This window comes from Sceloporus occidentalis, unplaced genomic scaffold (assembly GCF_023333645.1).
Source record: "Sceloporus occidentalis isolate IW3139 unplaced genomic scaffold, rSceOcc1.0.p SCAF_3, whole genome shotgun sequence".
In the NCBI taxonomy this organism is placed as follows: domain Eukaryota; kingdom Metazoa; phylum Chordata; class Lepidosauria; order Squamata; family Phrynosomatidae; genus Sceloporus; species Sceloporus occidentalis.
Window position 1 is genome coordinate 205,581,247 of NW_028316983.1, and position 13,786 is coordinate 205,595,032.

The 13,786-nt window shown below is 38.0% G+C and overlaps 1 protein-coding gene across 2 annotated transcripts in view; it reads right to left on the reverse strand.

Moving 5' to 3' along the window:
- The window catches only part of ARFGEF1 (ARF guanine nucleotide exchange factor 1), a 93,951-nt gene that overhangs the window by 13,891 nt on the left and 66,274 nt on the right, over nucleotides 1–13,786 (reverse strand). For both annotated transcript variants that reach the window (XM_089517425.1, XM_089517424.1), the window contains exons 18-29: nucleotides 9,031–9,202; nucleotides 7,720–7,871; nucleotides 6,780–6,908; nucleotides 6,074–6,232; nucleotides 5,688–5,838; nucleotides 3,855–3,945; nucleotides 3,561–3,601; nucleotides 3,303–3,472; nucleotides 2,637–2,788; nucleotides 2,366–2,538; nucleotides 1,941–2,101; nucleotides 598–728 (exon numbers count right to left, since the gene is read on the reverse strand). In XM_089517425.1, coding sequence (XP_089373551.1) covers nucleotides 598–728; nucleotides 1,941–2,101; nucleotides 2,366–2,538; nucleotides 2,637–2,788; nucleotides 3,303–3,472; nucleotides 3,561–3,601; nucleotides 3,855–3,945; nucleotides 5,688–5,838; nucleotides 6,074–6,232; nucleotides 6,780–6,908; nucleotides 7,720–7,871; nucleotides 9,031–9,202 — 1,682 coding nt within the window. The remainder of the gene's footprint in view (nucleotides 1–597; nucleotides 729–1,940; nucleotides 2,102–2,365; nucleotides 2,539–2,636; nucleotides 2,789–3,302; nucleotides 3,473–3,560; nucleotides 3,602–3,854; nucleotides 3,946–5,687; nucleotides 5,839–6,073; nucleotides 6,233–6,779; nucleotides 6,909–7,719; nucleotides 7,872–9,030; nucleotides 9,203–13,786) is intronic.

Here is a 13,786-nt window from a genome sequence, read left to right on the forward strand (position 1 = left end):
TCACCCTCATTCTCCTCCGATGATGGGCTTCCTACTCATGAGAAGGCCAGGCAGTGGAACAGCATGAAGGATAACCATTAGTCCCTTCTCCTCCTCTGCTGTTTGGCTTCCTCTTCAAGGAGAAATCCAAATTGCGGAGATAGTTTAACAGGTGATCTCCTGTCCTGCTCCTCTCTTGCTGCTCAACTTCCTCCTCAGGGGGGGAGATAGGCTGTGGAGAAGAAATGGGTGCACTAGCACCAGCGCACACACCTCCTCCCTGCAGCGAGAGGAGGACCTGACCAGGTATTACTCATACAGTCTGCATATTGACACTGCAACTTATTATGAAAGACTTAGAAAACCACACACACACATTTTTCCTACACTAAATAATTACATATATTTTAAATGTATTTCCCCCAATTTTCTGGGGAAAGAATTTTCTGAAGCAAATATGCCATAAGGGAACATGCCATAATTAATTTCTAGTCCTTGCAGAATACTGTGTCCTGATGATAACTGTACTGTGTCAATAACATCTCCCACCCAGCACTTCTTTCAAAACCTAGAAGTAAAACAAAACATAAAATTTGAATTACAAATATGGCTTGTTACCTGGTTCTTACATCTAATTTGCATCTATTGATGATACATGACAGCTCAAATAGAATTGGAAACCATCCTCTCACCCATACTCTGTCTTCTGGAGCAACATTCATATCATCACTGGTGTATTCTTTGAAAGCCTTTAGAAGCAAACACAACATTAATACAGCAGAAGCCAAGTACCAGCTGCAAATTCTACTTTCTATCTTAAGAATATTATCAAGACTACTGGTACTACATAAAATTATAGTAACTTTACCAGCAAAAGCTAGTTAAGTATCAGGTCCTGAGTCAAGCATGTTTCTGTGTAAAACAGCTATGTATCCATTGCTGCATGTAAAGATATCCTCTAATGAATTGGTTAAACCTCTGAGTGTTATAATATGGGGGGGAAGTGGGTTAGGAAGTGCCTATTATCATTTTTCTTACTGTCCTAAACTGATGACTCAATCTATCTTGCTGTTTCACAAACAGCAGGAATATCTTGAATACTAGCACAGTTGGTAGAATTTAAAGACAATAGCTGTGTTAGTCTGGAAAATCAGTGTACAAAGGGATCTTGTAGTACCTAGTAACATACACCTATAGCAGTATGCAAAGGGATCTTGTAGTACCTTTGAGACCAACTGAAAGAAAGAAGCTGATAGCATGAGCTTTCACAGACTTGAGTCTATGAGGAAGTAGACTCAATTCTAAAAAAAAGCTCATGCTACCAGCTTCTTTCTTTCAGTTGGTCTCAAAGGTACTACAAGATCCCTTTGCATACTGCCATAGGTGTATGTTTTGCCACAAATGCACTGCTTGGTGCCTAGTCTCATCTTAAAACACCAACTCCTGAATATAAACTTCTTTTTACATAATAATCACCCATGCTGGATTCGAGTAATCAGCCCCCACCCCCATATTCAGTGTTTCCCATCTTTTTCCTATCTTCATTCTCCAAAAGTGCAAGAAACCAAGGATATTAGGTGTAACTCTAAAAGCCAAGCTACCAAAAGGAAAAAAAAAACCATTGGCTAACAGCAGTAGAAAGGGATCAAAATGCATGGTTCAGCCATGCAATAAAAGGTACAAAAGTGGATAGCCAAATACTTCCCCACCCCAGAATGCACTATAGCTAGAAAGCCTTTCAAGCATACATACTTCTCAATTACACTATTTTTTGAATTACAAAAAAGCAGAAACAAAGAAACAAAAACAACTAAAACCCTGGTACATGTATCTTGGAATTCAGCACTGTTGTAGCCTTGTTACAAGTTGACTATGCCTGCAAATGATTCACAAAAAGTTGCTCAAATGTGCCACTTTAGATCCTGCTCAAATGTTAAATGCTAAATACCTATAAACTATACCTGAGGCCTTTCTGATACATATTTTGCACAATGCCGGATGAGTCGAATTGCTTCCATACTAGTATCTGGAAAAGCTGCATTGCAAGCAAATTCAGACAAGCATTTCACTGCATCTTGGAAAGAATCTATTGTTGCTGGGAAATGTTTCTCAAATACAAGTGCTGTAAAAAAAAGTAAGCATAGTTAAGAGATTAGTCCTTTAATGTCAGAAGACAGGCTCTCAGACAATTTCTAAATACATTTTAAGTGTACATTGACTTAGTAAAGCAAAGTTATCAAAACTATAGCTTAGGCTTATAAACAATAAAATTGTACAAGTTTTATAATATAAATACAGTAAATTCTGAAATATATCACAGGAAAAGCAAAAACCAACAACAACCGAACCTCTAGTGATAGTTTGTAAATTATAAATCAATACTCACTGACAATGTGTCCTGTAGTTTGAAATGCAAGTTCTACTATACTTTCATCTTGATCAGATGCAGCCAAATGAAACACAGAGAAAATATTCTTCCATCCTGAGCGGATGTTTGCTGCTTGGGAATTTACCATTTGGGCTATACAACGGACAACCATATCCCGAATAGTTGGAGATCTTCAAGAAATACAACATAGGAATTAAAATACAGATTTAATTTAATGCAATTCAGGTTAGAAAGAAAGATTCCAAGTAGTTTTTATTTTATACCATACCTGTTTCTTTTCATGATATGTTCAAATGGTCTTAAGAAGTCCTTCTGGAATCGGAAATTAGCAAGCTCCCCCTTTTCTAAGAACTTCATTGATAACTGCCTTAAGGAGTCTACTGCAAATATTGCTACATCTTCATTGGGATTACAGCCAACCTAGTATGACCAAGTGAGAAAATCATGAGATGGGGTGTCAATTATTTTTAAAATGCACAATCTATCTACATTTTTAAAGAACTATTTCACAAGATAGTAAGTAATTAATACAAAAGCATTAAAATGGCCCAGGCTGCTGTTCAGTGGCAACATTCAGCACCATAATTATGTTATAAAAAACAATTTTCAGTGCTTAAGCCTTAGTAATTAATTCATGGGAATACTGTCAAATGTTTGTATTTCTAGAAATAAATGGGAAATCATTTGTATTTCATTCAACATTCAAAATACTAAAGAATGGGAGGAAAAAGGAAAATCAGCTTGCCACAATTTAATTATAGCACTACAGAGAACTACAGTTTGCCAAGATGTTGTATATTTTTTTTACTTGTCTACTGTTTCTGTTAGCCAAATAATAGGCATTTATATTATAAGGAGATTTTACATTTGAATTTCCAATTTGGTTTGAAGAACTGCTGGTTTAAAAGCTATATACAGTGATACGTAGACGTACCTTATTGAAATGATCACCAATAACTTCCCAGATTCTAGACCACTGTAGCCTTATCCGCCCCATGTTATAGTAAGAAATCTCTACAATCTTCTGCAAGCTAAACATTCGCGGATGAGTTGCTGACAGCAGTTCATCCATAGACACAGCACAAAGCCATCGGACAAAATCCACTGTAAAAACCAAATAAAATCCACTAAGTAATTATTTCCCACCCCAAATCTGAATATATTGAAAAGACAAACTGTGACCAAAACTTACCAATAGCGTTTCCATCTAGCCTTGTAGATCCTGTAAATATTCTGTCAAAGAACATAATTTAACCAAACATTGTAAGAATTTGTCATGACAAAATTATTTCAGTGCATATAAAAAATAACCCTATCATGAATATATAAAAATAAGTATATGCAAGTTCTAACCCTTAGTTTTCTTTCTCAAACTTCATAAGAGTTTTTTAAAAAATTATTAGACAATATATGTATGGTTACCGCCACTGTAACAGAGCCAATAATATTATCTGCTACCGTATAACCTCAAAAAACAATACTTTACCTGTCTACAGCAACAACCACACTTTGTGAGCTTGTTTCTCCAATGGACTCTTGAATGCTTGCAATCTGCTTCCAATCCATGTTTCCTCCAACTAGTAGTTGCATCATTTTAAAAATATTATGGATCACATGGAGTAATGAGGGGGAAAAAAGAATATTGTACAACAGAAGTAATTTAGTTAATACTACACCAAAAATCCTGCAAATATGGTTGCAATCTTACAATTGTTTACTAAACAAAAGATGAAGGCATTTGGAGATTCATCCCTGGTTCTCATTTCAACATGCCTACAGATGGAAGCATCCACCTATGCATAAAACTATGCATAAAAATCAAAGGACAAGTCCAACTATTCTCTACCTAAAGACCCGGAGAGCACAACTGGCAAAATTGTATTAACTGCATCATCAAAATATGTTTGTATATATACTTTTTCTCATCTAGTACACACAAGTAGCACAGAATAAATCATACTCAGTGGTAGAGGAAAAGTAGACCGATCAAGGAGACAATTCTTCCCAACCTGAAATTTGTCTGAAGTGACTTGGATGAAGTGACTACACTCCCTTTTTTGCGGGGGATCCATTCTGGACCCCCTCACGAAAATGGAGCTTTGCATATATTCAAACCCCATTGGCCTGAATATAGGCACGCGGCCATGGGAGCACACGGGCACATGCCTCTGCTAAAACAGTGGGGCCAATCATGTGTTTGGATTAGTAGAGAGCAAGCAATGTTCTGCCTATTCAGAGAAATTAAGAGCCTCTGTGATACAAGGGTCAGCCATGCTATAGCTATTCTTTTTTTTTTTTACCACAAAAATATCAACCCAGACAGAGTGTCCCTTAATTAAACAGTCTTTGCAACATGACCAGAGATCAAAGAAGCTCTCAGATGGCAGGATGAGGAGCAGTTGCTAGCCAAAGAGAAAAACTCTCAACAAGAATGATTCACAGTAGTGCTTGCCAACTGCTAACCATGTTTTGTAACTGAAGTTAGTTACACTTAACACTGTCAGTGCAGACAGAGTGAGGGGGAGAGTAGATAACTAAAGGTAGAGGAGAATAGTTAACAGCCAGGTGCTCCACCCAGTTCTACAAATTTCACTATCATATCACTCATGTGCTACACATATTACTGTTTACAACTGTACAGATGTCTTAAGAATTCTGCAGACATTTCAAGGTAGTTCCACAGTGCTGATATCCCTTCCTCACCCAACCATTAGTGTTCAGTGACAGCATCAGTTACCAGGATTGCAAGTACAGTGTGCCTGCGTTATATGTGGGCGCGCTATGCGCAGCTTTGAGCATATGTGCAAAGCCGCACGGGAGCGCATGGGGCAATGCACGCGCGCTGCCGCGCCGCCACATGTACAAGCCCCATTCACTTGAATGGGGCTTGAGCATGCGCGGTATTTGGCTTATGCGAGGGGGGTCCAGAACGGATCCCTCGCGTAAGCCAAGGGTGCACTGTATATTGAAAATAATTTACATATGTTAGTTACAGGATGATTTAGAACTGTAAGGAGAAAAGTGGTATAGGCTCTTTCATGTCTTTTTAAAAAGAGATTGACACCCTAACACTTCCATGTCTATTTCAAAATAAGATACAGATACTAACATAATCAAAACCAAATATCTTACATTTATAATTACTAAAAGCCTAGCACACTGTATAGACACATTAAACATTGCATTTGCAACTCTCTCTCTCTCTCTCTCTGTCTCTCATGTCTATAAATAGGCCACCAACAAATCTAAGCCAACAACATGATAAGCATATTATTCTGGTCTTACAATAATTCTGCCATATAGCATTTAAAATACACACCTAATCCTAGACTTGCAAATTCATCGGGTGTCTGGTCCTTAGTTCCTGCAAAAGAACCTTCTCGGCCTCTCACAGTACCAGAGATGTAACGTGGCTTTACTCCAGTTCCTATTAACTGTGCCAGTTCAAGCTGACTGATGCATTTCAAAATCTTGAATTAAAAAAGAAAAAATAATAATACTAAATAAATTAACCAATACAATGAAACACCAATTTTAAGATTCAATTCCATTATAGTTTAACAGTAATAATTTAGTTTTATAACATCTCACCAGAAAGAAAAAAATTCTCTGTGCATAATGCAAACGTATATGCTAAGATGTAAGAAAAGGCCAGTATACTATGCATATTCAATTACTGTATAGCAATTCAAAAAAGTAATCTACCTCATGCCAAGAATTTCCCAAGTAATTTCCATCTGTATGGGCCACTGTAATGAGGGTTTTTATCGTATCAATGTTCTTCTGCTTCATTTCAGTAATACCAGAACTCACTGTAAGTAAAGTAAATCTTGCTAGTGCTTGGACATAAGCATCCCTCTCAAGCTGCAGAAAGAAAGTAGTTAGTTATTTTAAATTATTCATATTTATTTTGTTCATCTGATAATAACATATGATTTTTTTAAAAAAGTTTCATGCTACTGCACTGATAGAGAGGCAAAGAATTAGTACTTGTGGAGAGAATACAGGGAGATTAGAATGTTGGGAACAGCCACTGAGAGTGAAGCTAGAAAAGCTACTCCCAAGAGCAGGTATAAATAGTGGGACAGAGTAGTGTTTAGAGTTAGTTAAGAGCGTTTTATTTTACCCTGAGGTGTTTCACAGCTGAGCAGCCTGAGGGAGATTGCTATGAGGTGCAGTTAGAAGAGGTTTATATATCCAAGATAGGGAGAGATGTTGATTGTACCCTGAGGGGTTAAGAGCCGATGAGGCTAGGATAGGCTGCTGTGAGGGCAGTTGGAAAAGAGTTATTTTTAACAAGAGCTCCATATTGTTGGTAAATTGCAGTAGCTATTTTATTGTAGAGTATTACTATATAATGGCAAAGTTGAAACATTCTTTGTTCTTATGAAATTTTAGAATTCAATATTACCTGGATGTTAAAAATACATGCTATCCTAATTGCACATCGTATGCCCTCCAGACATAGAGAAGCAACCTCTGTGTCATCGCAATCCTGTAAACCCACACTGAATGCAGCTAAGAATGGCGTCCACGCTAACTGGAATACAAAAGTCATACAAACAGTAGAACACATTTAATTAATATTCTGTACAGGTAGATGGGGATTGAATAATAAAGCCAAATTAATATGAAGTTCACATGTATTGTACAACATACTTTAATTAATATACAGTGTAGATACTGTAACTGTGAACTCCTGTCACAAAAAAAGATATGGAGAGACAGGACCAACTCATTTATTTATTTGGTTTCTTTGATGTATATTCCTCCTTTCTTGCAAGAAATTCAAGGAGGTGAGCATGAATAAAAGCTGTAATGTCACCAATTTAAAAAGTAAGAAACCTGTTTTCAAAAAGATTTTAACATACTGTATTCAACTATTGGTCAACCTCATGTATAAGTCGAAGGCAGGTTTTTGGGGCCAAAATTATGGATTTTGATATGACCCTTGGATAAGTCAAAACCTAGGGGCATGTAGAAAGGATGTAAAGGACGAAGCTAGAGAAAATGATGCCAAAGAACTTACTAAATTCAGGTAGGCATAACTGTGCCTTTCCTACCCAGACATTAAAAAGGTCAGAAGTGGAGCCATGATGGAGTAGAGAGGTTTGGTGCTTCTTTTAGGTGCTCCTGGGATGGACTAAGCTCTCGTTTTTCATCATCCTACTCAGAGAAAGGGTGTGGTTCCTTTTTTGACCCTTGTATAGTTGACCCAGTTTTCTGTGTCAATTTTTGACCAAAATTTCTAGACTTATACATAAGCATATACAGTACATAATAATATTTCCTTACATACAAGGAACCTGTAGTGATAGCAAGAAAAAGAGAAAATATTTAACAAGACATACCTTGAACATAGGTCTCACATGTTCCAAGTGTGTCGCACTTGTGAAAGGAGCTTGGACATGGCTCACTGCTTCCATCAAAGCTTTAGCTGTTTTAGCCATCTGCTCCATTTCTAAATTATAAAGCAGTCGTCTTTGCTTTTCACTAGCTACACCTATAAGCAAGTGGTTTTTTTTAATTAAAAAATTTCTTAACATCCATATTGCAAAGGAAAAACAAACACCTTAAGTCATTTTAATGCATTATATACTAATGCACTATATATAAGGACAACATTTTGAAACCAATGTTATTAAATGTTGTCTGTAGCACCAGCATGGCATAGTGGTAGAGTTTGATTCCCAGCTCGGTCATGAAACCCATTAGGTGACCTTGAGCAAGTCACATGCTCTCAGCCTCAGGGGAAGGCAATGCCAAATCTCTTCTGGACAAATCTTGCCAAGAAAATGCCATTATAGGTTCGACTGGGGTTTTCCTGGCAAGATTTGTTCAGAGGGTTGCCTTTGCTTTCCTCTGAGGCTGAGAGAGTGTGACTTGCCCTTGGTCACCCAGTTAGCCAATATACTTTACCAAGTATAAATTTGCTTTTGGGGGCTGTGCATCCAAATATTCAGAACAGAAGTGATTTAGAGATGCATCCCATCTATACTTCATCAAAGCAGATACAATTATTTCTGAGTACAAGAACTTTCTTAAGGGCAAAAGTAGAACTGAAAATAAAATGGTGTAAAAAGATTAATGAGCAAAAAATAATTTGCCACCCTAACAAAACTACAGTACATTTATCTTCAAACCTCCAACCAGTTTACACTACTTTGCTATTTGTAATTGAGTTTTGAACAGGAAATGCTTGCTACATGTCACAGGGTCATAAATATTATCAGTCCCAAGAGAAGAAAAAACAAGGGTTTGAAAGATGCTTTGCATATAGATATTTAAAGCTAAAAGTCGAAACAGCATCATGCTCGCAATCAAATATCAATGAACTTTTAATACTGGCCTCAGTGGGGATTGAGTTTTAATCATTATAGGAGTATATCTACCTATATAACCAAATGAAAACTGCCTATTTTAGCTTCTTCCCTAAACTAAATTTGCTGCTGTCATTGCTTTTACTTTTTTTATACACACAGACAGTAGACAGAAAATATAGAGGTGTAGTTAGAAGAAGGCATGCAGCACAGCACTTGCACATCATAAGTATATAGAATGTTTTAATTTTAACAGCTTTAGGTAGTTTTATGAGATAGTATCAACAAGAAAGAGACAACCAGCAGTTTACCTGAGTGGCCCAGTATGGTGTGGACACTTACTTTGTTTACTTGTTTTTGTGGGTATTGTTAACTCCTTTGTTTCCTTCATTGATATCTTCTTCCCTGCTATTTCATTATAGATGGCAGACAGATATTCTTCAGGGAGATCCTTACTGTCGTTGATACCTCTATTCATTTTAATATATTGTTCTTTTGTCATTTTATTTTTTACCTAGATATTAGGACAAACTGTTTAGTAATACCCGCTGAGGTAGAATTAATGGCATCATACTCAGATACATGAACGCTAGTACCAGACCTCCAAAAAACCTGTTAACTAGTGAGAGCAGGATAAATATGGCTAAAAGAAGGATGCTAACTTGTTCACACATGCAGGTATCACTCTTCTATCAGCTGCCACCATCACATCTTAACTTTACTGTTGATGTCATGTTATCATGTAGTTGGCTATGAAAACCAAACTAATAATGGTAACACCACATTCTTCCAGCTAACAGCTGATAACTTATTAGGCACCACCCTTTGTACTAAACTGGTTTGTCAACAAGTATTCCAGAAACTTCCCCAGGTCAACTGGTGCATCTAAATTAAGATAAATAGTGCTGGTGACATCTAAGAATAAGCACATTTTTATTATGTTGGCTATCTGTCTGAGACTGTTAAATGATCCTGTTCTGAACTATGCACAATAAGATGAAACAAACCCCTTCTGTTGACATAATTTATTTATCTCTATAATAATTGTTTGTATCCCTTCTTTCAGCCTTCAAAAGAATACCTAATGCAACTACTGCAGTATCATAAATGAACACCTAAATGGCTTATGTATCTACCAACTACAACTTTATTTCAACAGATATAGCTATGCTGCAGTTACCCACAGGTAAATTCTAATGTCTTGGTTGAACTATTGCAATGCACTGTACATATAGCTGCCTTTGACATTCAGTCAGTCCAAAATAGGGCATTAAATGGTTAAATGGGCCAGAATGTTGCAGTATATTATGGAAGTGTTTTGGAACCTGCACTGTGTTCCAGTCCACTGTTAAGCTTAAGTCAGAGAGATATTATTTGCTTAAAACAATATAAAGATCTGTTTATATAGTTGGAGGCTATTCCAAGATGTAAAAATGGGAATAATTTGAAAAACATGCTAAGACAAAGCAAACTGAAAGATCATGTAGTACACCCATGTCACTACAGATTGTTGAAGGAATCACGTGGTCTTCCAAACGTTATCGGATTGCAGGTTACAACAGCCCTAGTCATAACCAATGGCAAAGTGTGCTGAGAGTGCAGTCCAATAATATCTGTAGGACCACATGATTCCGATATCCCTGCTATAGATGGAAAAAGGGTTAAGGACTAATTTCATTGTGGTAAAGGAAGTATTTGTTCTAATTGCTGAAAAACTAAGGATGTCCCCCACCTTTATGTGACAAACAATACTATAATGTTGATTTATCTACCTGTAAAACAACAGGCATTATATATGCAATATATGCACTTACAAACTGCAATATGGTATATAATTTCTTAGGAAAGATCCGTATCTATGAACATGAGAGCTGTATTAGAATGGGCACTGTATAGGTCCTATTGGTAAAACATTTTCAGGACCTTAAACATTGTTAAAGGTAAAGGTAGTCCCTTGACATGAATGTCTAGTTGTAACCAATTGTAGGGGCTCATCTCCATTTCTAAGCTGAAGAGAGCCAGCATTGTCTAAAGACTGCTCTGGTGGTCATGTGGCCAGCATGACGCTGTCAACTTCCCACTGAAGTGATACCTATTTATCTACTTGCATTTGCATGCTTTCAAACTGTTAGGTTGGCAGGAGATGGGACTAGTGACAGGAGCTCACCCCATCATGCAGTACTCGGGCCTTTAACTGCCAACCTTCTGATCTTCTGATCATCAGAACTGGTGTCTTAACCACTAAGCCACCACATCTTTAACACTTTTAACATGATTAGAAGGATCTAAAACTCAGCTGTATTAAGAATGTTTTAATAAAAGGGAAAAGAGAATATAATAAATTAAGGTAGATATTACACTGAATATACAAGTACAAAAAAAAATTGTCCTATGATGCTTTGAAGATATAAACTGGAAGGAAGCCTTTTAATTTTGATCCAACTTGATTTTCTGAACTTGGTTCCTGCAGGGCCTGACACTGTAGCTGTACTATTGTTTCCACTTTTTTCCTATTTGATAAAATTTAATTTAAAATGCTATCATAGAAATTATTTGTGTTTGTACATTATATTCAAATGAGTACCAGTTTTGGGGGGGGGGGGGAAGGCAGAGTATAAATAGTGACAGACATATAAGTTATGTGTATACACACACATCTATTCATAGCTTTCCTTATTGTCTTTGTTTAATTATTAAGCTTTAAAGGCCTGAAAAAGCATGGAGCATGTTGCCTGAGAGAGCATCTTCTGCAAGATAAAGCTACCCAGATCTCAAAAAGTTATTTTTGAGATTTTTTCTAGGCATCCCTGCCAAAAGAAGTGAAAGACTTTTCAGTGGTGGTGCCTTACATATAGTGATGCCTTTACTATGGTATATTTTCCATAGATCCTTGGCTCCTCTTCTTCACTGTGTTTGGCATCATGAGATTTAAAAAGAAAAATCTTCCAAGGCTCTTTAGCTTTTCAGTTTTAAAAAATGTGCTTGCATTTTTTAAGGTATTTTCTCCGCTGTTGGCTTTATTCATTCAGTGTCTGCTTTAATCTGCTTAGAATTTCAGTTGTTTTAATGTTTTACATATTTTACTCTGTCAGCCTTTATTCTGTGAACTGCCCAAAGAACTTTGGATATTGCTGGTACAGAAATGAAGTAAGTAAATTAGTGGAAGAGCACCAGTTCATCCAGGCAATATCTTAGTTTTGCCTATTTTCTTTACCAAGAACCTAAAGCAGGCTTTCCCGCTGTGCAGCTTTCATGGTCTCTTCAACATCCCTACTGTTTTTTGCTATGTATTTTTAACTAAAAAATCAAGATAATTAGAAGAAAGTACACTTAAAAGCACAACCATACAGTTACAAATGGATTACAAATCTCCTGTTAAAGTAACAGGAAAGGGGGGGGGGTGAATTACATAAAATTCAACGAATATATTAGCAAAGAATGATTTAAAAAAAGACAAATATTTTGGAAGCCTGAACTTTCACCTTGTACCTTAATTTTATTACCTTAACTTTAGACATTATAGACTCTGGGACATTTTAGTATCCCAGTCAAATTTTGCTGAAGACAGGTGTTTTATGTTTAAAACTTTTCAGATTAAAATGTTCTAGTCATCTGTCAGATGAAAAAGATGAGAATGAGGCGGGTTACACACCGCCATTAAAGTACGCACGGAGCGCGTACTAGGGTTAGGGAGGTGCGGTGCTTCCGCACCTCCCTAACCCTAATATGCGCTCTGCGCGTAAAAAATGACAGCGGCCGTTCCAGACGGCCGCCGCCATGAGGACATCACGGCCGCGCCGCCTCTATACGGGGCGGCGCGGACGTGACGTCCTCGCTCCATGCCAGGGCGCCTAGCGCCTCCATGCCAAGGCGCCTCCATGCCAGGGCGCCCTTTGCGCGGACCAGGAAGGAGCTCCATTTCGGAGCTCCTTCCTGGTTTGCGGCGTCGCTTTGCGTCACTGGGCGCAGCCTTCCGACGGCTGTGCCCAGTGAAGCAAGGGAGAAAGGAGCCAAGCGGCCCCTTTCTCCTCCTCCCCGCTGCCGCGGGGTGTCCTTGGGGCTTGAAGCCCCAAGGACACCCCTTTTCAGGCTGCGGGGAAGCGGCGTTTTGCCGCTTCCCTGCAGCCTGAAAAGCGGCGGATCGGGGCCTCAGTGGCTGCAGTTCTGGCAGCTGAGGCCCCGATACACCGGGGAAAGGGGTGGGTACAGCCCGCCCCAAATAGGCGGTCTGTAACTCGCCAAACTCATCTAACCTATCTGGGTATTGTATTTGCCAGTGGGATTAAAATGTGCCACTAGGCATTTATAACTGGGAAAAAACCTTTGAGCTTAGAATTCCTGCAATGTAGGCTGGCGTATGAGGGATTACACATATGTCCATGGACTGCTCTGATGGACCATCCAGAGAATTGTCCCACACCATTATGCAGTTGAAACATGTGGAGAAGCTTGTGTGAATGCTTTTATGTGAAACAATTCATCTTACTACTCAAAAGGTAGAAGGGCAGCAAATGAATGTTCACTTGTTCCTGGCCATGAAGGACTGAGCAGAAATACTGATGTAATAAGAATGTGGAATAGAAAGACCTAGTGCAAATCTCCACAAAATTCACTGTACTCAAAAGCCAGAGACATCATTAGAGAACAACCAGAGCTAAATAAAGATGCAAACAAAGAAACAATGCTAGAAACCTTTGAATTATTCTTCTCGAGAAAGCAATGACTAGCACATAATCTGTGAAACAAATAGAGGCATGGAGTGTATTCACAGCATGGAACAAGAGGAACTCTACTGAAGTGTGGCAGCAGAAAGCATTATTAGCCTACTTCTCTTATGGACAATATGAAGCACTGGAAGAATTTCAGAATCTAATTTAAGTGTGCTGCCACTTCATAGAAGCAAAGAAGTTAAAAACATTTGTGCACTCACAAAATATTTGAGATTCAACAACAGGGAAACAAGAACAATGAATAACATTACTGATAAATCGGCTGCCCTTCAGAACATGTAGATAGAATTTGTTCAGCAGCATTGAATGTGAAAGACATCCAGGATGGATTTAACCACTGATAAGGACAGGTTGCTTACCTGTAACAG